This window comes from Mastigoproctus giganteus, chromosome 12 (assembly GCF_048544385.1).
Source record: "Mastigoproctus giganteus isolate SK-2022 chromosome 12, ASM4854438v1, whole genome shotgun sequence".
NCBI lineage: Eukaryota > Metazoa > Arthropoda > Arachnida > Uropygi > Thelyphonidae > Mastigoproctus > Mastigoproctus giganteus.
In genome coordinates, this window is record NC_143586.1 from 92,640,131 (window position 1) to 92,667,311 (window position 27,181).

Consider the following 27,181-nt stretch of genomic DNA (forward strand, 5'->3'; position numbering starts at 1 on the left):
TCACTATCACTTCATCTGACGTACTTTTTTCAACAGTAGATAGTAGATTAAACAGATATTCACTTATTATTTGAAGAAAATTAGTGGTATGCTATGCTCTAATGATTTACTGTTTTCCAGTGCATTGAATTAGGTGCACATCAAGTCAAAAATACAAAAAAATTACAATGTTTTTTACTTTTTACAGGTAATTCCAAAAACCTTATTTTAGTCTAGTACTGTGGTGGCATATAATTTTCAGAAAATATTATGAAAGCAAGAAACAAGGTTTCAGTGAATAAAAATAGAAGTAATAAATGAAAAGGATTATAACTGATTTTTCATAAAAATGTGGGCAGAATTATTTCAACAATCAACAGGGAAATATCTAGAATTAATGTGTAGCAGCAGCTCAATGCCTGTTGAATTGGAAATGGAGTGAATGTGTTATTGGGGTGGTTGTCATCATGGGGGGGAGGAAATAATCTTTTTAACTAGCCAGATTGTTCTTTGGAAAAATTTTTGAAGGTGTCACCTCAAATATGGGGATAGTGTTTTATTATAAGATAGATTTCAAATATGGGCTGGACTAATAGCTATCAGAAGAAAAAAGTGGGATGAAATGTGAATAGTTTCTTGAATACCAATAAAACTGTAATAAGTATGTTTATAATACCAAGATTTCTATCTCTTGTATGTAAATCTTGGTATTGTTTCAAAATAAGTATGAGCAAAACATTTTTCTTTTTTGAAGAAATAAGGTAAAAAGTTAACCAGATTATATTCTCTCCAGGTGGAGAATGATTTAGAGATTTTTATTAAAGAATTAGTAATAGATATTTGAACTTTTGATTGTTTTTTGTGGTGTGTAGAATTAGTCAGAACTGAGAAATTTGAAAATATAAACTGTCCACCATAGCAAGTGGCAAGCAGTCAGGGATAAAACTGATTGCCCAGTTGCAAAATGCAGGGGGTAGGATGTTGAATGTAAGTTTGGTTCAGTTATGCCTAACATAAATAAATGCCTTTGAAATGTTAAGTGTAATTACATGAGTTTCTTCACAGTTCTGTTGACATAACTTAAAAGCTTCCCTGTAAATAAATAATTGCAGAATTCATGTTGACAATAGGCACATTCATGATATATAAAAAGTAAAAGCTGTCTTAATATTCTCCATTATGGTTGGCAAAGATTTCTCTGTTTTTCAAAGTAGGTCAAAGAATATGGATGAATAAGCATGCAATGAAAAACATAAGAGGATAAGAGTGCAATAAAGTGATATACGAGGTGTGGCAGTAAAGTTTCCAGACTGGTGCTGTTGTGTCCATGTTTGATGAGCTTGAAAATAAACGAAAGTGCTATTTTGTAGTTCAAACTTTTTCCAACAGATGGTGGTACAGAGATTATCCGGTAGGCTGACAGGTTGCAAGCAACAGTAACTGGTTTCATTAGTAGCATTAATGTTCCATGTTACGATTTTGCAGTGGAGCAACAAAGGAATATCAAATTTTGCTTTAAACTGGGAAATTCTGCAACTGAGACATACAAAATGTTAAAACTGTTTATGGTAATGAACAGGGGCATTCCTAGGGTATGTGGCACCTGGATGCCAATTGCAATTTGGTGTCCAGATGGCAATTGAAATCTGGCACCTCCCCCCCCTTTAAAATTTTCTTCTTATATGTATGTAAGTTTCAGGTTTTCAAGTGCCCCTTGAACATTGGTGCCCAGGTGCAGTGCACCCCTTGCACCCTCAGGACGCCTGCCCCTGGTGATGAAACTCAGTGTGTTTGAATGGTTAAAGTGATTCAGAGATGGATGGGAAGACGTTCATGATGACCCAAGAAGTGGGCATCTGTCAACCCCTTGAAATGAAAACAGAGTTGAAAAATTTTGGAAAATTGTGGCAAGAGATCGTCATTGGACACTCAGAATGATAGCTGATGAATTGGATACGAATAGGATGATTCTTCAAATTCTGCATGATGATTTAGGGGGAAAGGAAGATCTGTGCGAAATTTATGCTGCATGGCCTAAGGAATGAGTAGAAGCAATGAAGAGTGTCATTATGCAAAGATTTCATCCAGACTTGTTGACATAATCTTAATTTCTCAACAAGTAGTTTGTAACTTAAGGGAAGAGGGTCAATGCTATGTTCTACCTACAGGTGCTTCAAAGACTATTGAAGCACATATCCTGGGTGAGGGCACAATTTCTTGAGAAAGGCAGCTGGTTTCTTTTACAGCAATGCCCCTGTCCAATCCACACTTCTTGTGAAAACATTTCGGATGAAAATTGCATTGTTACATATCAACCATCCACCCTATTCTTCTGATGTAGCACCAGTTCCCTTCCTCTTTCCCAAGGTGAAAACGGTCCTCAAAGGAAAATCTTTGCTGGATGCCTTCACTGACTCTTTTCAGAAGCTTTTAGAACTGTGTAGTAAGTGCATTCAGTCAGGTGGTGGTTACTTTGAATAAAAATAAAACCATTTTAGGGTTCCTTCACTTTGCACCAGTCTGTGAACTTTATTGCTATACCTCCTAAAACAAGAGTTAACCCTGCAGCACAAGTTTTTAAATGGATGAAATGTGTAGCAGCAAAAAATTTGCTGGTATCAAAACTGTCAGAATTCTCTTCTTTTGTCTGGAGATTAAAAAAATGAAAAATTATTGAATCAGATGTTTTTGTCGCAAAAGAGACAAAGTAAACATGGACAGAAGTTTGAACTAAAAGACAATTTTCTGTGGTGTTAACTATGGTAATTTAAAACATTTTTTATACAGTTTAAAATTGCCATATAACACAAAAACGTTTGTTTATATTTAAGTGTTTCTTATATGTATTTTGTATGCTGAATCCACATGTGTCATTGGTTTTTCTCACAATATTTTGGTAGCAATTAAAGATTTTGCTTTTTTGTACAATTAACTTGTATTACATGGGCATGCCAATACTGATATATAGGTTTGTTTGTATAGTTATTTATATATTATTTATATTTTGTAGTTTGTTATAGCTACCAAATGAAGGTGTAAATTATCTCCAGCCACTTCTTTTGCTGAATATCCATAATATATTTTTGGATATTATGTTAGTCCAAAGCAAGTGAAGCATAACATCATTGTCAGCACCAAGTTTTGCAGTGCATTTAAAGCCTTTCTGGAATGCTTATGTGTAATCAAGGCAAGTTGTGGGCATTTCTGCAATGGTAGATTCAGGCCAATGTCAGAGGGGGATGCTTTTATGGTAATTGTAAGTGTGTGCCTTTTGCTCTATGCCTCAAACATAGAAACCATTACAAACCATCATCATCACAGACCATTGTGATGACTGCTTCTTTTGTTTGGTCGATATATCAAAGTTTAAAAAATCTCAGGATTGAAGAACTGTAATGTATCTTAACATGCCACCCTCTATTGCTCTGATGCCACACAATAAAGACCTCCAAATTTCCAATCCATCATCCAGAGAAGAGTCTTCAGAATTAGATGACAGAGGATAAGTGGAATTACTCCTCAGAAGTCTGTTCAAGTAAAATGTCACATTTTTCTAATCAGCAAGAATTGTAGGACTTAATGAGGGATTTCGATTCTAACCGAATCCAGTGCACAACTCATATCTTATTTAAGAGAGTGGAATCTGTTGGATCCCAGCTGCAAGACTTCTGCATACAGAAAAAGAAGACATCAGCTGTGCATGTTTTTACCTGGTATCTTTTCATTGACGGCTCAAGTAAAAGGTTGAAAGATGTGTTACTTCACAATGGGAATATTCACTCATCCATTCCTGTTCATATTAAAGAAGACTATAATGGTTCTACCATTTTTAAGGTGATTTCACTAAGTTCTCTTGTTTTCTCTGCCTCTGGGACTGCAGGACAGTAGATCAGTACTACAGGATTAGAGAATGGTCTGCCGGAATTGAGTTGTAGCCTGGTGTGTGCAATGTAGTAAACAGTCCTTTGGTCGCAAGAAACAGTCTGCTTCTACCACTCCATATCAAGCTGGGACTTGTTGAATAATTTGTTATTCAGCAAGTCCTCAAGGACTTGTTGAATCCTCAAGGTGGTACCTTCAGGCATATATAGACTGTTTCCAAACTGTCTGATGCCAAAGTGAAAGGTGATATATTTATTGGCTTCCCAAGAACTGGAAGACAAAATGACTGATGCTAAGTGAAATGCCTGTCAGTCATTTTGCTTGTAATGAATGTTTTCTTGATAACATTAAGAGTGAAAATATAAAGAACTATTTGATGAGTTGATGAATGGAAATCAAGCCATTACCGGCACCATTACCTGTATTTGTTCACGCCAAATCTAGGTAATGTTAGTGCAGAGCATGGGAAAAGAATCCACCAGAACAATACAGTCGGTGGAGAAGAGGCATACCATGGAAGGTAGGATGAAGGTATGATGAGCAACTCCATCTAGTTCTTGGTACTGGATAATTGGCGCCTCTGTAGCCAGGTGGGCAGGAGCAGCAGTGCGTAGCACACGCTTCTTAATTAGACTGGGGTTCGAGCCCGTGACCACCAAATACGGAGAATGCGGAAAGGTCAGGGAATGACCACCGCATATCCCCGGAGCAATATGGCCTTAGTTGCTAGTGCTCCTAAAAACTAAACAACAACAACAACTGGATAATTACATTGACCACAAAAGACAAAGACATTCAAATGTTTTTTAAGGATTTTTTTTTATTAATGCAGTCGAACTTAGTTATAACGAGCACGGAAATAACAAGATCACAAAATAATGAGCAAAAAGACAGTGATTTTAATTTACGCATATTTCCATGCAATCGCTCAGTGTTATAACGAGCATACTACACAGATATGCCGTACAAATTTTGGTAACTATGCAAACATTCTTAATTTGCTTGGGTAGTCAAAAACACCCAATTCTTAGAAGAGACAAAAATGAAAGGGCGACTTAGAGTTTATGACCACCTGCATCACATTGGGTTAGCGGCCAGTTTATGACCTTGTCCTTTTGGGGATGGGGCTATACAGTGTGCATTGGCGTTCCGCTTGTCGCATTACCCTGTTTGCAGATTGTCTTGTATTCACTGAACCATAAATTTATTTTGGGACTTCTAAGAACTTTGTATACAGATCACTTTACTGTCATTTTAAATAAAATCAGTTACAAATGAACCCTTCCTTCAGAAACATCTACTAACAAAAGAAAGTGTCTCTTGATTCGTGAAAAAGTCCATTATTCATGAGTTAGAATGTGGTGCAAAAAATGTTGGTGTGTAAAAGTTTCTTTGTCCTCTTCAACAGTAATGACATTGTATTTGTTTTAATTGTGGTCTCCAGGGTTTCTCCTATATACCTGTAATGACATTGTGGAAGAATAAACATGTTTACATACCAGCACTGGAAAAGAACAACCAAAAAAATAAATAAATAAAAAAATTTAGAAAATGTGAGGTTACAAACACCAATGAAGCATTGCTTCAATGGTTCACTACACAAAGAAGTGTTGGATTTTCAATCGATGGGCCAATCTTGAAGGCCCAAGCAGAAAAATTTGCTGAACAATTTGGATGTGACAATTTTGTATGTAATAACGGTTGGCTGAATCAGTTTAAAAACCGAATACCAGCATATTAATACAAATAATATGCAGGTATATACTAATATATTTTTTTCTCTCTAATATTTCTTTTGTTTTTTGAATCTATCTTTTTATCAAGTTATTGAGAATTAAAAAAAAATAGGAGGTAGATTTAGCTCATTACTTATACGGTGAGTAACAGTTATAACGAGGAAATTTTGTCAGTCACTTGATGCTCATTATTACCAAGTTCAACTGTAATTGATCATATCAATTCATTTGTTTTTTTCACTTCTGAGTAAACCATTGATGCTATGCAAAATCTAAGGTCATATTTGGAATCAACATATTCAAATTTGTAAAGAGACTCTGAGAAATTTGGGGCCCGAGTGCCAAGTGTTATTGTAATCAAGCAATTTATTGAGTGATTCATAGAGCATCTACTCCAAGCTGCAGTTCTTCTTCAGCTTGAAAGGTTTTTTGTAAGGTTTTTTTTTTTTAAAAAAAAAACCTTGAAAGGTTTTTTTTTTTTAAATAAATAATAAACTTAGTCTTATGAATTGTAAACAAGCTTCAGAAAGGAAAACTGCCTTTCTTTTTTTCCTTAAAACTAAAGCCAACTTTTATACCGTTTGGTCACTCTAGTGGCACTACTCCTACCTCCCCATGGTGGGGCCAGTAACCTGGGAGAAGAAATCCACTCTCCCAGGAGCAAAAATTAATAACAACATGTTTCCCCCTTTAGAGCCATCAAGTTCTAACTGGAATCAAATGACACTATGACACTGAAAATGACTTTTCTCAACTGAAGAGGTTGAAAAAAACCACTCAAGAGAAGACACTAGCTTTCCTCATTTTGCATTCTCTATCAGATCAACCTCTGAGTAAATTATTGCACTTCCTTGTGCAGAAATGCATTGAGACTGCTGCAGGTTCACCTAAATCAGTAAGGTGACTCCAATTGGTGATCTTCTGGTAGAGACTACCAAACCTCGACATTCTATTAAAGCTCACAACTTTTGGAAGACACCCAATAGAAGTCATTTCCCATGCCACCCTAAACTCCTCTGATGGAGTAATAACAGAATGAGACTTAACTGTTTTATGATTTATGGCTCTTTTGTTTGCCCAGTCTTTCTGCTTACTCAGAAAGATTGGGCAAACAAAAAGTCACCAAAGCAAGGAGAATCATGACTCAAAAAGATGGTAATCTTGTTGCACAAGGAGCATAATTCTTACTTTTAGCTCTCCTAACTTACCAACGTCTGTCAAAGCAGGCTATATGCACTGCTGTTTCAAACCATATATCCCAATCCCATCAGGTGCTACAAATGCCAAAAATAGACACTCCCAAACTGCATCTTGAGGTGAGGCAGTATGTTCTGTGGGTAGTAGTAGTAGTGGCATGTGATGCAAGAAAGCAAATGTATGAGCTTATGCAGCATCAGCCAAAAAAAAAAAAAAAAAAAAAATCACACCATTCCCTCCAAATGCCTGTCCAGTTACTCCTTAAATTTATTCAACCTATCAACTTCCACAATGACGGATGGAAGTTTGTTCCAGCAATTAACCACCCGCTGGCTAAAGGCAAATTTCCGCACATCTATTCTACATCTGTCCTTTCTTAATTTGAATTTATGCCCCCTTAGGTTCGTATTCTGAACAAGTGGAAAGATCCCATCAGAATTCAGCGTGCTGAACCCATTCAAGGCCTTATACACCTCAATCAGATCACCGCGCAGGTGCCTAGTCTCCAGCCACTGCAATTTGCAGAACTTAAGCCTCTCTTGATAAGAGGATCCCTTCATTCCCCTCACCAATCTTGTTGCCCTTCTCTGTACACGCTCAAGTAAATCTACATCCTTCCTAAAATGAAGCCTCCAGACCTGTACTCAAGGCGTGGCCTGACCATTGCTTTATACAGAGGGATAATCACCTCCTTTTCCCTGCTAGCAAAATTCCTATATATCATTGACAAAACCCCATGACCTGCCCTGGCAGCCTGTCTGCATTGCTCAGAAAACTTCATATCTGCCTGCACAATTACTCCCAGGACTTTTTCATTTTAGTAGTAGTACCACACGGTACGTGTCTCTGGGGATACTTCTACCCATATGCAGTACTTTGCATTTGTCAAACTTCAGTTGCCACTTCTTAGCCCATCTGCCCAAATTATCTAGATCCTGTTGCAGTAGCACACTGCCATTGCTGTCATTAACAACCCTGCCAACCTTTGTATCATCTGCAAATTTCGACACTAAGCCTGATATACCTTCATCAATATCAATGATAAATATACAAAACAACAGTGGACCCAACACCGAACCCTGTGGGACTCCACTAATAACATTAGTCCAAGAAGAGCAGCACCCATTGATTACCACCCTCTGTCTTCTCGCATTTTACCATCCTTTTATCCATTGTAGCAACTTACCCTTAATACTATTCTGCTCCAATTTGTACAATAGTCTTCCATGCGCAACAGTGTCAAAAGCTTTCCTGAAATCCAAATATATGATATCAAAATTATTTTTTGCATCCAGTTCCTTTGTAACCACATCATAATATCCTATCAAATTTGTCAGACAAGACTTTCCCTTAACAAACCCATGCTGTGTCTGAATTATTGCTATAGTCTTGTCTAGATGATCCTGCAATGCATCTTTAACCAGCGACTCCATTATTTTACCCGGAAGAGAAGTTAAACTAACTGGTCTGTATTTACTCATGTCACCCTTCGATCCCCCTTTGTGAATTGGGGATACATTTGCACATCTCCAGTCCGTGAGAACCTCCCCTGAGTCCAAGGATGCTCTCATAATTATGGCTAAGGGTTTGTTTAGTTGCTTTGCCGCCTCCTTTAATATAACTGGATAGATTCCATCCACCCCAGGTGCTTTTCTTACGTTTAACTTCAACAGTTTCTCTTCCACTTTGCTCTCAGTTATTACAAAATCATTAAGTATCCTGCTACAATTTGATAACCTTCTGCCATTTTCAAACCTTAACAATTCCTCACGTGTGAATGTAGATGCAAAATACTCATTCAGTTTGTTTGCTGTCTGAGCAGGATCATCAACAGTCGAACCATCGATGTCAAGTGGACCAATCAGATTCATCCCCTTCCTTTTAGAGTTTATATAAGTAAAGAAATCCTTGCTGTTTTTCTTAGCATCTTTTGCCAAGGATTTCTCATAATCTGTCTTCGCCTGCTGAACCTCCTTTGTGACCTGATTACAGATTAACTTATATCTGCCATAGGCTTCTGAGTCGCTTGATAATTTATATGCATCCCATGCATTTTTCTTCTCTATTACGAGTCTCATTAGTTCATTTGACAACCATTTAGGCCTAAACCTTGAACAATATTTCTTAATAGGTATGAAACTTTTAGTAGCATCCACGATGCTACTAAAAGGGGTCAAAGGAGCAACCAATCTGATTTCACCATTACTACTCCTCATTGCCCAAATTGTAAGGGTAGCCACCTGGTGTTCTCAAAAACATGTGAACTATGGAAGCAAGGGAAAAAAATTCAGAAATATAAAGTGAGAACAAAGTGACATATTCAGAGGCTAGAAGACAAATAATCAGAACAGAGACAAAGTGTACATATGCCACAGCTGCTCAACATTTCCAGTCATTAGGATTCAGATTGATGTATCAGTTCCAATTAGCAATAGATATCTAAGATATCTATTGCTAATTGGGCCTATTTATTGTTCTCTATTTCCAAATGATGTTCTTTGCAACAAACAACTGATTGAGTCAGTAATACCCCAATTAACATACCAACTGTCGTTTCTCCAACAATAAAACCAGAAGTGACAGAAACCATCAAACCACAACAGTCACTCTGCACCGGAATGGACATCGATGAACAGCATGGTTCAGATGATGTAATTTTAGAACTACTTATGACTGAAGAAATGGATGTGACATGCCCCTTCTTTTCTAATAAAGACAAAACAAAAATAGATCAATCAAGCACACTACAACTGAAGAGCTATCAGAACAAAAAACAATCCAATAAACCACATAATAGAAAGAATCCTTCAATGGAGTTGTATAGAGGCTTTTGGAATACAAAATACGATTTGCAAGATTTCATCAATCAGTGTGATCTAGCTGGCATATCCATACAGGAAACTCTTTTAAATTCATGAGCGTGTCCTACTATTAAAAATTATACTATCTTTAGATGAGAAAGGAGTATTGACATGTCAGCTCATGGAAGGATGGTAATTATTGTCAGAAATTACATTCCACCCAAACACATTTCTCTTCAGACTCCTTTTCAAGTAGTGCAATGCACATTGTAATTGGTATCACTCTTATGATAGCTTCTATATATCTTCTAATTTCTCTTTCTCCTCAGATGCCTAGAAAATCTAATAGATCACCTAGCTGACCAGGCTAGCCAGGTGGGTAAAGTGCCTGGCAACCCAAAGGTCGCAGGTTCGAATCCGGCCTTCGGCTTGGATCAGAGTAAAATGCAAAAACTTTGGGAGGTGCATTATGACCACAGAAGCTGATGCGCCAACAACTAACAAAAAAAAAAAAAAAAAAGATCACCTGCCATCTCCATTCTGCTTACTCAGAAACCTCATCATCTGCTGTGACAATCTCCAACAATTGACAAAAGAAGTAAACTAATAGAATTGCTGCTTGTTGCTCATCAATTTACCCTGATAAACGCTGGCAAGCCCACCTATATCCATTTTTCTACAGGATCCATGACTGCAATAGACCTTTCAATCAGTTCTCCCTCTGTATAGCATTAGTAGAGGCATATAATGCAAGAAAGTAAGTTTATACAGCATCAGACAAAAAAAAATCCCCATTTTGCTCATCCATTCACTCTAAACGTTTGTCCAGCAATTCCTTGAATTTATTTAAACTATCAACTTTCACAAGACAGATGGAAGTTTGTTCCAGCAATCAACTGACTGTTGGCTAAAGGCAAATTTCTGCACATCTATTCTACAACTGTGTTTCCTCAAATCGAATCTATGCCCCCAAGTTTGTAATCTGAGCAAGAGGAAGAATCCCATCAGCATTGAGCCTGCTCAAACCATTCAAGGCTTTATACACTTCAATCAGATCACCTTGCAGGTGCCTAGCCTTCAGACACTGCAATTTGCAGAACTTAAACCTTTCTTGATAATAGGACCCCTTTGTTCTCCTCACTAATCTTGTTGCCCTTTTCTATACAGCAACTCTATATTCTTCCTAAAATGAGCACTCCAGACCTGTACTCAAGGCCTGGCCTGACCATTGCCTTATACAAAGGGATAATCACCTCTTTTTCCCTACTAGCAAAATTCCTGTATATCATTGACAAGACCCCATGAACTGCTCTGGCAGCCTCTCTGCACTTCTCAGAAATCTTCATATCTGACTGCACAACTACCCCCAGGTCTTTTTCATTCTCTACCACCCTGAGTGTAGTACAACACAGTTGGTATATTTCTCTGGGGTTACTTCTACCCATATACAGTACTTTGCATTTATCAATGTTAAACTTCAGTTGCCATTTCTCTGAGCACATATGCCCAACTTTTCTAGATCCTGTCGCAGTAGCATACTGTCATTTACTGTCAATAACAACCCTGCCGAACTTTATATCATCTGCAAACTTTGATATTAAGCCTGATATACCTTCATGAATATCAGTGATAAATACACAAAACAACAATGGGCCCAATACCCTGGGGTTCGGTATTGGGTCCATTAATAACATTAGTCTACGAAGAGCAGTGTCCATTGATTACCACTCTGTCTTCTCCCACTCAACCATCCTTTTATCCATAGTAGCAACCTTCCCTTAGTGCCATACTGCTGCAATCTGTACAGTAGTCTTCCATGTGCAACAGTATCAAAAGCTTTCCTTGAAATCCAAGTATCAAAATTATTTTTTGCATCCAGTTACTTTGTGACCACATTGTAGTATCCACTCAAATTGGTCAGACAAGACTTTTCCTTAACCAACTCATGCTGTGTCTGGATTATTACTGCAGTCTTGTCTAGATGATCCTGCAATGCTTCTTTAACCAGTGACTCCATTATTTTACCGGAAAAGAAGTTAAACTAACAGGTCTATAATTACTCGTATAAGCCTTTGATCCCCCTTTGTGAAATTGGCGATACATTTGCACATCTCCAGTCTGTGGGAACTTAAACCTTTCTTGATAATAGGACCCCTTTGTTCTCCTCACCAATCTTGTTGCCCTTTTCTATACAGAAACTCTATATTCTTCCTAAAATGAGCACTCCAGACCTGTACTCAAGGCATGGCCTGACCATTGCCTTATACAAAGGGATAATCACCTCCTTTTCCCTACTAGCAAAATTCCTGTATATCATTGACAAGACCCCATGAACTGCTCTGGCAGCCTCTCTGCACTTCTCAGAAATCTTCATATCTGACTGCACAACTACCCCCAGGTCTTTTTCATTCTCTACCACCCTGAGTGTAGTACAACACACTCAATGTAGTACAACACACACACTCCCCCGAGTCCAATGATGCTTTCATAATTATTCCGAAGAGTTTGCTTACTTCCTTTGCCTCCTTCTGTAATATAACTGGATAGATCCCATCCATCCCAAGTTCCTTTCTTATGTTTAACTTCAACAATTTCTCCTACACTTTTCTGTTATTACAAAATCATTTAGTTTCATATATGTCAATATGAAGTGGTCAGTTCTTGATAACCCACTAAATAGTGATGATCTACCAATCCTTTGCAAGCGCCAAACATGAGTAAACACCTTTGCACCATTGCAGTGCCCCACTTGGAAATTTCATAGAGCATGCTGGCATGAATATGCCTCTCATATTCAGTTTGATGATGATATAGTCCAGTCCCAGCCCATAGATAATATCACTGATCATATAACCAACCAGATATTACAAACTGCCACTTCTGTAGTACCCAAATCTTTGCCTGGGAAATGCAAACACAGCAGTTACTTATGGAATCAGGAATGCATGCATGCTAAAAAGATAAAAAAAAATAGAGCTAGGAATTTGTTTCACAAATTCCCTACAACTAGTAATCGAATTAACTTTCAAAGCCAATTTCCACCAAATAAGAAGAAAGGCAAAGAAAGATGCGTGGTTAAGTTTTACCTCCACCATTAACAAGGAACCAGAAAATCGGATCATCTGTAATAAAATTTAAACACTTAATGGCAAATATGTGCAGTCCCCAGTCTCAATCCTAAAGTGGAAAGGGAAATAGCAAATGCATTAGCTGAATCATTTGCTAGTAGTAGTAGTGGCATGTGATGCAAGAAAGCAAGTGTATGAGCTTATGCATCTTCAGCCAAAAAAAAAAAAAAAAAATCACACTATTCCCTCCAAATCCCTGTCCAGTTCCTCCTTAAATTTATTCAACCTATCAACTTCCACAACGACAGATGGAAGTTTGTTCCTGCAATTAACCACCCGCTGGCTAAAGGCAAATTTCCGCACATCTCTTCTACATCTCTCTTTTCTTAATTTGAATTTATGCCCCCTTAGGTTTGTAATCCGAACAAGTGGAAGGATCCCATCAGAATTCAGCGTGCTCAACCCATTCAAGGCCTTATATGCCTCAATCAGATCACTGAGCAGGTGCCTAGTCTCCAGCCACTGCAATTTGCAGAACTTAAGCCTCTCTTGGTAAGAGGATCCCTTCATTCCCCTCACCAATCTTGTTGTCCTTCTCTGTATACGCTCAAATAAATCTACATCCTTCCTAAAATGAGGCCTCCAGACCTGTACGCAGTACTCAAAGCGTGGCCTGACCATTGCCTTATACAGAGGGATAATCACCTCCTTTTCCCTGCTAGCAAAATTCCTATATATCATTGACAAAACCCCATGACCTGCCCTGGCAGCCTGTCTGCATTGCTCAGAAAACTTCACATCTGACTGCACAATTACTCCCAGATCTTTTTCATTTTCTACCACCTTCAGTGTAATACCACATAGTTGGTACGTTTCTCTGGGGTTACTTCTACCCATATGCAGTACTTTGCATTTGTCAAGGTTAAACTTCAGTTGCCACTTCTTAGCCCATTTGCCCAAATTATCTAGATCCTGTTGCAGTAGCACACTGCCATTACTGTCATTAACAACCCTGCCAACCTTTGTATCATCTGCAAACTTCGACATTAAGCCTGATATACCTTCATCAATATCATTGATAAATATACAAAACAACAGTGGACCTAACACCGAACCCTGTGGGACTCCACTAATAACATTAATCCAAGAAGAGCAGCACCCATTGATTACCACTCTCTGTCTTCTCGCATTTTACCATCCTTTTATCCATTGTAGCAACTTACCCTTAATACTATTCTGCTCCAATTTGTACAATAGTCTTCCATGCGCAACAGTGTCAAAAGCTTTCCTGAAATCCAAATATATGATATCAAAATTATTTTTTGCATCCAGTTCCTTTGTAACCACATCATAATATCCTATCAAATTTGTCAGACAAGACTTTCCCTTAACAAACCCATGCTGTGTCTGAATTATTGCTATAGTCTTGTCTAGATGATCCTGCAATGCATCTTTAACCAGCGACTCCATTATTTTACCCGGAAGAGAAGTTAAACTAACTGGTCTGTATTTACTCATGTCACCCTTCGATCCCCCTTTGTGAATTGAGGATACATTTGCACATCTCCAGTCCGTGGGAACCTCCTGTGAGTCCAAGGATGCTCTCATAATTATGGCTAATGGTATACTTAGTTGCTTTGCCGTCTCCTTTAATATAACTGGATAGATCCCATCCAGCCCAGATGCTTTTCTTATGTTTAACTTCAACAATTTCTCCTCCACTTTGCTTTCAGTTATTACAAAATCATTAAGTATCCTGCTACAATTTGATAACCTTCTGCTATTTTCAAACCTTAATAATTCCTCATTTGTGAATGTAGTTGCAAAATACTCATTCAGTTTGTTTGCTATCTGAGCAGGATCATCAGTATATCAGTAGTATCAGTAGTATATCAGCAGTATCCATTTACAGCCGAACCTTTCAAACAAATTAGGGCATCTGCAGAACAACATAAAATAAACTTCTCTACTGTGGTATCATACCACTACAATCAGCCATTTACATTAACAGAACTTTTACAGTCTCAATAAAATATCCTGTACTGCTGCTGCTAGTCCTGATGGAGTCTACTACATAATGTTAAAAAAAAAAAAAAAACTAAATAACAAAGCAGTAAGCTCCCTGTTGAAATTCTACAATCAAATATTTTTAGAAAATAGTTACCCGCACTCCTGGTATTACTCAATTGTCCTAGAATTTCTGAAGCCAGGGAAGGATTGTACCATCCCGCAAAATTACAGTCTGATTTCACTGACTATCTGTTTAGGCAAAGTCTTAGAAAAAAAATGGTCCACGAGTGGTTAACCTGGTTTCTGGAAACTAACAATCTGCTAAACAGAAATCAGTATGGGTTTTGGAAGAATCACTCTACATTAGATGTGATGGTTAAAGGAGAAGTAAATGTCCCCAATGCTTTCATAAGGAGACAATGTCTGATCATGGTTAATCTTGATATTGAGAAAGCCTTTATCACTAGGTGATGTGGTGTCCTGCAGGACCTTCATTCTTTTGGTTTAAGGGGACGGTTATCCAAATTTAAACAAAACGTCCTACACCACAGAACGTTTCAGGTCAGATATATGAACAGTTTATCCAAATAATTTTAACAAGAGGAGGGTGTACCGCAGGGTTCCATTCTCAGTGCAAATTATTTAAAATAAGAATTACAAATATATGAGACAAACCAAATACAATTGAATCATACATGTTTTCTGACAACCCCATTATCTCTTATCATTCACAAACTATGAATAGCATTGAAAGGCAACTTCAACTTTCCATAGCCAAAATAGAATTATCTTAAGAGCTGTCTCCACTAAGTCCTGGGGTGCCAATAGATACTCCCTCTCACATCTCTATAAAACTTTAATTTGGTCCCGCTTAGATTATGGATCACCTACAAGCAAGGAACATTGACTCAACAAGGAACAGTTTTTATTACATCTGAATACTATTCAGCATAGTCCCCTTAGGATAGCTATTGGAGCTTCCAGAACATATCTGGTTCATAGCCTGTATATTGAGGCAAATGATCCCTTCAGAAGGAAATCCTTATTGTTTAAATATGCAGCCAAAATTAAAAGTATTCCATCTCATCCCAACTGGGAATATCTGTTTGAACCTCAACATACAATGCTATACCATGATAAACCTAATGGAAACTGTTCTGCGGGTCTTCGATTGCAAGAGAAATGCTTGGTTGGAACATTAACTTCCAGCATATCCTCAAAGATGTTGCTACTCCTGAACTTACTGGATTAAATTATTCTCACCTCTTTGTGATAATTTCTTTCTGAGATGGGAAAAAGGCTCTCTGCCAAACAACAACTTTCAGCAGCTACACGAAGCCCACAGCTTAGAAAACTCTTGCAGAGAAGCTACATATTTATACTGCTGGCTCCAAAACAGATGAAGCTATAGGTGGTGCAGCAATTTCTTCTCAATAGTTGTATCTCTTCCTACTGAATGCAGTATCTATACTACAGAATTGTACACAATAAAACTAGTCCTAGATAATATAAGCAACCAGCATTTCAAGCAAGCTCTGATATATACAGATTCCATAATTTTAGTCACTGCCATTCAGTCTACTACTTCTCCCCACCATCTAATTCTGAAACATCTGAACTAGATTATATCAATATCAAACATCCAACCAGATGGTCATCTTCTGCTGAACCCCTGGTCATGTCAGCATCACAGGTAATGAATGTTCAGATTGTGCTGCAGAACATCCTTACAGTAGATCATTCTGTCATCCAAAAGTGCCATACATACACTGATTATAAATCCATTGTTAAAGCAGCATGTAGGAATCAATAAGTCTCAACTGTGGCAACTGTTTCAGATTAAAAAAGAACCTCAGCTGTTGACTTCTAGTTTCAGAAGAAGCAGGCAAGAAGTCATTTTGGAAAGACTCCGAATTGGTCATTCCTTTACAACTCATCTGTCCTTGCTTATGGGAGAGAGCCCACCTCGTTGTTCCTTGCCATTCCCAACTAACAATCAAACAAATCCTAATAGAATGCCCTCAATCAATACTCGAGTATCTGGAAATCCAGTTTTTGTTCTCTATCCAACTTGCAGTAAGTTTAAACTTTATTACACATTCTTGGCAATAATGCAAAATATGAAGCACTGTTTCAATATTTGAAATGCATAAATTTATATAATCCTCTCTGATAACCATAATTTCAAAACTTTAATCATAAGTAAATCATGAATAGGCATAATACGGCCCTTGTGCCAGAAACCCTCAATAAAACAAAAACAACCGAGAAATGTAGAAAAACAGAACCTATTTGAAAATTTTTTGCATAATTATAAAAGTTCTTGATTTCCAATGATTTCCCATTCATATGGAAACTACAAAACCAAACCAACTGTCTATTAAACTGACGGCACAATGGTTACACTACTGTGCCTGAGGAATTTGTATTCTCATAAATAATGTATTTACGCATTTACAGGCTGGCTGCTAGTTACTACACTGGACCGAACCGAACCTATTGGTAACTCTCTAGGAGGCATCTGGATCAGCTAGTGTATAATCCTGCTACCTCTACTCTACAAGATAGGGACTGGAGGGAGTCCTAGTAGTGTGTATGCAGGGGGGGGGGAGAATTGTCGAGGCCACGTTATGTCAAGAATCTGGGTATATTCTTACCATGTGTATGCCATATCCAAAAATTTAATTAATTCATACAGAATGCCCCCTTTTCTTTTAGTAAGAAAAAGGGGGGGGGGCATGCTAATAGAGGAAACTTATCTGCAAAAAGATCCAAATATTCCTAGTTTATTTCACAAATATATGTGGTCTCAGTTCTGATTTCAATGATGTCCATTTCCACTTACAGTCTGCCAAACCCCATGTTCATTTACTGACAGAATCTCAGTTATCGGTTGATTCAACCATTGCTCATCTCAGTTGCCCAAATTATTCACTGTATGATCCCTTTCGCCTCAAAGGTGGTACTTGAGCATATGTCCATTCCTATATTTCCTGGCAGAGACTTGGTAATTTGGAATCTCCTCTTTTCAATCTTCTCTGGCTTTATATCTCTCTACTTCATACTGTCAAATTCATCTTTTGTCTCAACCGTTCTCCCAACTCCACTAATCACTTAGAACTCTTTGACTTCCTCTCTTTGCAACTTGACTTTCACCAGTCCAAGTTTCCTAACAGTGAAGAAATTTTCCTTGGTGTTTTTAATGTTCACTACTCCAGCTGGCTTCCATTTTCTAGTCACACAGACCCAGCTGGTCAAGATGCTGAGGCTTTTGCAATTACTAATGACATCAGACAGATTGTTCATTTATCTACCAGAATAACGGACAATCCTAACAATACAGCCAACATGCTTCTTTTTCTCAAACAATCCTAAGTGCATGGTCGAAGTGAGTGTTCCTTTAGGCACCTCAGACACAACTCGCCGATTGTCTCTTTTCCAATGGAGCCTTTATCTGATGGCTATTCCCAACCTCATGCTGTTTGGCATTACAGGAATGCAAAATGGGATGACCTGCGAGATTTCTTTTCCTTGGTCGGATTACTGTTTCAAAACCTCTGATGTCAATGTTTGCTCAGATCGTGTCAGTGAAATTATTCTTATAGGATTTTTTTTTTAATGTAACCCCCAAACACAAGAGGTATTAGAACCTATAGTACTTAGTACCGTGCTTGGGTTGGAGGTTGAGAAGACAAAAGAAGATATTTGTTGACATTGAACTTGAACTTCTGTAGACTGTAATTTTCAGGAAATACATATGAAGGCAGGTTGTTCCAGAAAACGGCAGTTGAATGAATAAACAATGAAGATGAAAAGTTGGTTCTGTCAGTTTGAAGTTGGACAGTAAATGAATGTTGGCTGGTGGCGGCACGTGTTCGGACTGTTTTGAAAGAGAGAGCGGGAATTATAGAAGCCAATTCTGAAGAGGCATGCAGCAGAAACAGTACGTCTGTGAGACAAGTGGAGAGACTCTGTTAGAGATGAATCATTAATTAACCTAACTGCCCTCTTCTGAATGGAATCAAGGAGCCTGAGAGAGGTTTTGGGGGCACCACCCCAGATGTGGGAACAATATTCCATGGCGGGGCGGATTTGCGATTTATACAAAGTGAGCAGCTGTTTGGAAGAAAAGTAACGCCGAGATAAAAAGAGAAAACCAAGTTTTTTAGATGCAGAGGAATCAATAATTGTAATGTGCTTGTGCCAAGAACGATTAGAAGTCAGGGTAATCCCCAAAAGAGATATATCATTTTGCCTAGAAATCGGTCACTAAAGATAAGCATAGAAGCAGAAGAATCCTTTTTGCGAGATATAAGACAAGACTGAGTTTTAGAAGGGTTGAAATCAACTAAGTTGTCTTTGCCCCACTGGAGAATTACCTGAAGATCGGCATTTAAGGAATTGGTAGCAGATTTTTGAGAAGTTGAAGCTGAATGAGCAGGGCAAGGTTTCTAAAAATGGAAAGTAGAATGCAACGTGCTGTAATCAGCAAAACTATGGATAGGATATCCAGTCAATGGAAGAAGGTCATTAATATACAAAAGGAAAAAAGTGGGGCGGGGAGAGAACTGAACCTTGGGGGATACCGGCATTAGTGGAGAAGTTAGAAGACAGAGAGCCATCTACCATCACCCTCAATGAGCGATCAGAGAGAAAACTGGATAACCAATTACTAAAAACAGTTGGCAAACCATAAGATGGAAGCTTGTTTAGAAGACCTTTATGCCAAACACGATCAAAAGCCTTTGAGATGTCAAGAGCAACTACTTGTGTTTCACTGAACCTTTCCATTGAATTAGTCCATAAATGGGTAACATAAGCCAGAATATCACCAGTGGATTGACACTGACGGAATCCATACTGGCGATTGTTGACCAGACGGAAGGTTTCTGGGTAGTTTAAGAGTTGGCGGTTAATTGATTTCTCCATTACTTTAGAAAGAGTAGAAGTAATTGCAATGGGACGATAATTGGATGGGAGGGATTTGTCATCCTTTTTAGGAACTGGCTGAATATGAGCAAATTTCCAAGCAAAAGGAAAAACACCTTTGGAATAAGAAAGTGAAAAAGGCGGCAAAGAATAGGAGTAAGTTCAGGAGCACAGGTTTTGAGAACAAGTGGAGAAATACCATCGGGACCTGGAGCTTTCTTGGCATTAAAATTCGTCAAAATCCTTCTGACATCCTTTTGACGGAAGACCACAGGAATCATTAAATGGAGCGTGTTGGGAATGGTGGGAGGTGTTTTACCAAGATCATTAATACATGAGTTGGAAGAAAAATGGGATGCTAGCAGGTCAGCTTTATTCTTGGCTGAAGTGACAACAGAACCATCTGGTTCGGACAGAGGTGGGAGCAGAGATGGGCAACAGTTGCGGGCAATAGCTTTGGCAAGAAGCATGTTTTCTACTCTCAGCCTGTTTAAACTCTAGTTTGGTCTGATTAATAACTGCTTTACAATTGTTGCGAGCTTTGGTGTAGGCAGAAAATGAAACTGAAGAATTAGAAACAAGCCAATTACGATATGCAACGTACTCCTCTTGAACAGCCGTAGCACATTTATTGGAAAACCAAGGTTTAGATAAAGGATGAGATTTTAAAGTGGAGTGTGGTATAAAGGATTACATTTCTGCAAGAATAATTTCACTGGCACGATCTGAGCAAACGTTGACATCAGAAGTTCTGAAACAGTAATTCGACCAAGGAAAAGAAGAAAAGAAATCTTGCAGGTCATTCCATTTTGCATTCTTGTAATGCCAAACAACACGAGGTTGGGAATAGCCATGAGATAAAGGCTCCATTGGAGAAGAGACAATCACCAAGTTGTGATCTGAAGTGCCTAAAAGATCTCTCACTTCGACTGTGTACTTAGAAGGGTTGTTTATGAGAAAAAGATCAACCGTGTTGGCTGTATGATTAGGATTGTCCGGTATTCTTGTGGGTAAATGAACAATCTGTGCAAGGTCATTAGTAATTGCAAAAGTTTCAGCATCTCAGCCAGCTGGGTCGGTGTGACTAGAAAACGGAAGCCAGCTGGAGTTGTGAACATTAAAATCACCAAGGAAAATTACCTCATTATTAGGAAAGTTGGACTGGAGAAAGTTAAGTTGCAAAGAGAGAAAGTCAAAGAGCTCAAGTGATTAGTGGAGCTGGGAGAGCGGTAGAGACAACAGATGAATTTGACACAACGAGGTAGAGAGATTTTAAGCCAGAGAAGATCAAAGAGAGGAGATTCCAAATTGCTGAGTCTCTTACGGGAAATATCAGAAAGGACATATGCACAAGTACCACCTTTGAGGTGAAAGGAATCATACAGAGAATAATTTGGTCATCTGAGATGAGCAGTAGTTGAATCAACCGATAACTGAGATTGTCAGAAAAAGTACATGGGGTTTCGCAGACTGGAAGTGGAAATGGACATCGTTGAGATTAGAATTGAGACCATGTATATTTGTGAAATTAATTAGGAAGTGCTTGGGAGGTTTAGATCGTTTCGCAGATAAGCTTGCTCTATTAGTTTGGCAATTCATGGTTTATTCAATAGTAAGAAAAAGTGGATGGGACATGCTGTATGAAGTAATGAAATTATTGGATATGGCATACACATGGTAAGAATATACCCAGATCCTTGACATAATGTGGACTCTACAATGCTCCACGCATACACACTACTCGGACTCCCTCCAGTCACTATCTGGCAGAGTAGAGGGAGCAAGATTATACACTAGCTGATCCGGAAGCCTCCTAGAGAGTTACCAATAGGTTTGGTCCGGTATACTAACTAGTGGCCGGCCTGCGAACACCTCGAAAAGCAAGGAATATTGCATCTCGCCACAATGTTCATTATAACTTCAAAAGTCATCAATCATACTGCATGATGGAAGAGATAGGGAAGGGTTGACTGGAACTTAGCTCTAGAGACTAAACATAGGTTCCACTACTTCAAGCCTCCAATAAGCAAAGTCGTGGTATTGCACCGGTTGATGAGAGTCATCTACCACCTAGTACTGCCTTGTAACATAGAGGGGCGGCATTCCTCCATGTGGTGTGGGCGCCACACCTCGACCCCTGCTTACGTTCGTTCACACCTGGGTGGTTACTCACCTTCATGAAGGTGCAAGCAGAGGATTTGACTGTCATAGACCACCTGGACTTCGCCGAAATTGGGTCCCCTTGACTTGAGTGTCACCAGTATATCAGTTCCATCAGCATTTTAGACTCCCAGGTAGCAAGTACAGCTTGTCTGGCATATCTGAGAGAATGTCTGTGAAAACCTCAAGGACCATTTTAATGTGGAATGTGAAATAAAGGATTCCATCCTTTATCCCACACTCCACTTTAAAATCTTATCCGTTATCTAAACCGTGGTTTTCCAATAAATGTGCTAGGGCTGTTCAAGAGAAAAAAGTTGCATATCGTAATTGGCTTGTTTCTAATTCTTCAGTTTCATTTTCTGCCTACACCAAGTCTCGCGGCAATTGTAAAGCAGTTATTAATCTGTCAAAACTAGAGTTTGAACAGGCTAAGAGTAGAAAACTTGCTTCTTGCTTTAATGGTAGCCGCAAATTTTTGTCTCATGCCAAAGCTATTGGCCACAACTTTTGCCCATCTCTGCTCCCACCTCTGTCAAAACCAGATGATTCTATTGTTACTTCAGCCAAGAATAAAGCTGACCTGCTAGCATCCCATTTTTCTTCCAACTTGTGTATTAATGATCTTGGTAAAACACCTCCCACCATTCTCAACGCTCCATTCAATGCCTCCTGTGGTCTTCCATCAAAAGGACGTCACAAGGATTTTTGACGAATCTTGATGCTAAGAAAGCTCCAGGTCCTGATGGCATTTCTACTTTTGTTCTCAAAACCTGTGCTCCTTAACTTACTCCTGTTCTTTGCTACCTTTTTTTCACTTTCTTATCCCAAAGGTGTTTTTCCTTCTACTTGGAAATTTGCTCATATCCAGCCAGTTCCTAAAAAGGCTGACAAATCCCTCCCATCCAATTATTATCCCATTGCAATTATTACTGCTCTTTTTAAAGTAATGGAGAAATCAATTAACCGCCAACTCTTAAACTATCTAGAAACCTTCCGTCTGATCAACGATCGCCAGTATGGATTCCGTCAGTGTCGATCCACTGGTGATATTCTGGCTTATGTTACTCTTTTATGGACAAATTCAATAGAAAAGTTTGAAACACAAGCAGTTGCTCTTCACATCTCAAAGGTTTTTGATCATGCTTGGTATAAAGGTCTTCTAAACAAGCCTCCTTCTTATAGTTTGCCAACTGTTTTTCTTAATTGGTTATCCAGTTTTCTCTGACCTGATGGTGATGGTAGATGGCTCTCTATCTTCTAACTTCTCCACTAATGTGGTGTCCCCAAGGTTCAGTTCTTTCCCCCACTCTTTTCCTTTTGTATATTAATGACTTTTTTCAAGTGACCAGAAATCCTATCCATAGTTTTTCCAACTATAGCACATTGCATTACACTTTCCAGGTTGAGAAATCTCACTCTGCTCAATCAGCTTTAACTTCTCGAATATCTGCTACCAATTCCTTAAATGCTGATCTTCAAGTAATTCCCCAGCGTGGCAAAGACAACTTAGTTGATTTCAATCCTTCTAAAACTCAGTCCTGTCTTATTTCTCGCAAAAAGGATTCTTCTGCTCCTATGCTTATCGTTGGTGACACTTCGATTTCTAGGCAAGTTGATATATTTCTTTTGGGGATTACCCTGACTTCTAATCTCTCTCTTGGCACAAGCACATTACAAATATTGCTTCCTCTGCATCTAAAAAAACTTGGTTTTCTCTTTCGCTCTTGGCATTAATTTTCTTCCAAACAGCTGTTCACTCTCTCAAATCGCAAATCTGCCCTACCATGGAATATTGTTCCCACATCTGGGACGGTGCCCCCAAAACCTCCTTCAAATTTCTAGATTCCATTCAGAAAAGGGCTATTAGGTTAATTAATGACTCATCTCTAACAGTGTTTCTCCACTCTCTGTCTCATAGATGTACTGTCTGCTGCATGCCTTTTCTACAGATACTTCCATGGGCACTGATCTTCTGATTTGGCTTCTGTTATTCCTGCTCTCTCTCTCTTTCAAAACAGTCCGAACACGTGCTGCTACCAGCCAACATCCATTTACTGTCCAACTTTAAACTCACAGAACTAACTTTTCATCTTCCTCGTTTATTCATTCAACTGCTGTTTTCTGGAACAACCTTCCTACGTACATATTTCCTGAAAATTACAGTCTATAGAAGTTCAAGTCTAATGTCAACAAATATCTTCTTTCTATTTCTCAACCTCCAACCCATGAATGGTACTAAGTACTATAGGTTCAAATACCTCTTGTGTCTGGTGTTTTTATAAAAAAAAAAAAAAAAATTATTCTTGTAAATAGTAATTAATATATTTATTCTTGTAAATAATATTTAATCATTTTTTGCAATAAATACTATATATTTAAATCATAATTTCATATATATAAACATTGAATGAACAAATTAGAATCAATGCGCTATGGATTATTTTACTCTGACATGTGACAATGGCATTTTGTAATTGTTTTCAAGTCAGAAAGCTTTCATAGCAGATTTTACTACATATCTATTTTCAAGCTTACCTTTATATTTTTAAGAAAATAAAGTTTATTCTCTTTTAGGTATCAATTACTATTAGAAGATCTGCTCCAGACATTGTCTGACAAACATGAAGATTACAGTAGTTTGAAAGGTTTGAATAAGTACATATTAAATAAGCATGTTCAGAATATTTGTATGTTATATATGCTTTAAGTCAGGAACCCTCAAACTTTTTGAACGGAGGGCCCCATATAGAAATATTCAGAGTAGTTGGTGGGCCGGATCCAAAAAAAGTTCTCATTTTATAATATCTATTTTATTATGTAGTCACTCTACATATGTATATTTTTCCTAACCTTGAACAACATGAATAAATTTAAATTAAATTTTCAATAATAATAATAATTATTATTATTGCTACTATTACAAGACACAATAATTCAAGTTTTTCTTATTGACAAAAAAAGTAGATAAATATGATGAATTATATGCAATGTTTCAGTATTAATGAGAGCAGCATATTTGCTTTTTACTTCTTGTATTGATATGTTTGACATTTAGCACACCCAATGATATCCTACGAGGAGGATGTCTTTGTGTGTGCTGGGTGCAGAAAAATTAGGCGCCAACTCAGCTTTTTTGATAGGTGTCTATGAGAGTTTGAAGAGTAGGGTAGATGCCCTCGATGGAATTAAAATAGGGGACCCATCAAGCTCCCAAATCAATGCCAGAGCTCACTCTTGTGTATCAGGCAACACAGTGTCAATCTTTGGGGCAGAATACGCTGGTGCCACAGGAGCTAGTTATTATTGGTGACTCTATTGTCAGAGAGATGGGAAATATATTGTGCAGGACCAGGGTATGTCTGCCAGAGGCAAAAGTAGATGATGTTGTAGAGCAGACATCTTTTAAAGGCACAAAGGGTGATATTGTTGTACATGTTGGTACTAATGACATTAAGAGTAGGAGATCTGCGGACTTACTTAGCAAGTACAGGTCAATGTTGAAAAAAAGTCGTGAGTTACGGTTAAATTTGAAAGTGTCTGCAATTCTTCCCAGACATGATAGGAGGGAGTATATCATTAGTGCGTTGTCAATCGACTCAACCCTGGAGAGGACGTGCAAGGCTCATGGGGTAGAATTTTTCTCAGCCTGGTCTGTGCTTGTTAACAGGAGAGATTGTTTCTACAGGGATGGGATACATTTCAATATAAAGGGTGCAAGGATATTTGCTGATGCTATCGAGGCAGTGTTAGATGGATCGGAAAACTGCTAGCTTGGGGGGGGGATTCGCAAACTAATAGATTAACAATAGCCATATGTAGAGATGAAAGTGATTCTTGCACTGCTGCTATTGGAATGAGCAGTATTAATAGTAGCCTGGAAAGCAAGGTGCTGGGGATTTCCAGGACTGCTGGGAGTTATCATGGAAGAAATAAATCATGGCCTGTGTTTGGATAACTAAGAGTAAGAATAGGAACATGTATACTTGCATGTGCACCAATGCTAGAAGTATAGTAAATAAATTTGAATTTGAGGTGCTGGTGAAGATATTGAAGGCGGATATTGTTGTGATATCAGTGACGTGGTGTTATACTGAGATAAGGAATGCAGAATTGGAATTGGGTAGTACAATGTGTACAGAGAGGATAGAAATGGAGGAGGGGTTATGCCGTTAGTAAAGAAACAAATTCTAAGGAAGTGCATCCAGCTGACATGGGTGGACAGTGCAATGTTGAGTCAGTTTGGTGTGACATAAGCACTGGAAAAGTAAAATTGAGAGTAGAAGTGTGTTATAAGCCTAATGTGTCTGATGAGTACAATGAACAACTGTACAGAGAAATAGAGTGGGCCAGTAAATCAGATTATCTTATAATGGGTGATTTTAACTTCACAGATAGTGACTGGAACTTGTGAGTTGGTCACTCGCACACTAACAAGGCTTTTGTGGTTTTATTGGATGATTGTTTTCTACAATAACATGTTTGAGAGGCAACTAGAGGGAATAATACTCTTGATCTGATTATCAGCAGTGATTCTTCATGCATTAAGAATCTGCACATAAAGGCACCACTAGGTGGCTGTGACCTCGATGTGCTGATGTGGGATTTACTTAAAGATTTTTAAATTCTATACAATGGGATCAACTGATGATGTTACCAACAGCAAATTCTGAATCGGAAACATTCAAGGAAGAAATCTTGGAAGCTACTAGGCTTTTTGTCCCAACTAAGAAATACTGTTCAATGTTTAGGACTAAATGGATGATAGATGAACTAATGAGACTGGGGCATAGAAGAAAAATGCATGGGATGCATATAAATTATCCGGTGACACAAAAGACTGTGGTAGATATGAGTCTGTAATCAAGTCACAAAGGAGGTTAGGCAAGCGAAGGCAGATTATGAGAAATCTTTAGCAAAGGATGCAAAGTAAAACAGCAAAGACTTCTTTCCTTATGTAAACTCTAGAAGGAAGGGGATGAATCAGATTGGTCCATTTGATGTTGATGGTTTGACTGTTGATGATCCTGCTCAGACAGCTGACAAACTAAATGAGTATTTTGCCTATACATTATACATGAGGAAAAAATTGTGTAGGGAAGTGGAGACCAGAAGCTTATCAAACTCTAGCAGGGAGCTAAATGATTTTGTAATAACTGAGAGCAAAGTGGAGGAGAAATTGTTGAAATTGAACATACTATCATTACATCTGGGAGCGGAAGGGATCTATCCTATTATTTTAAAGAAGGCAGCAAAGGAAGTAAGCAAACCGTTAACACCATAATTATGAAAGCTTCTTGTAGCACACGCTTCTTGATTAGACCGGTGTTAGAGCCCATGACCACCAAATACGGAGGATGTGGAAAGGTCAGGGAATGACCACCGCATATTCCTGGAGCAATATGGCCTTAGTTACTAA

General features: G+C 38.3%; 1 protein-coding gene across 1 annotated transcript in view; it reads left to right on the forward strand.

The window, feature by feature from the left end:
- Positions 1-24,472, forward strand: part of LOC150077278 (intersectin-1-like) — a 126,325-nt gene extending 101,853 nt beyond the window's left edge. The window contains exon 6 of the mRNA XM_090385839.1: positions 24,340-24,472. Coding sequence (XP_090241965.1) covers positions 24,340-24,472 — 133 coding nt within the window. The remainder of the gene's footprint in view (positions 1-24,339) is intronic.
- Positions 24,473-27,181: the final 2,709 nt, after the last annotated feature.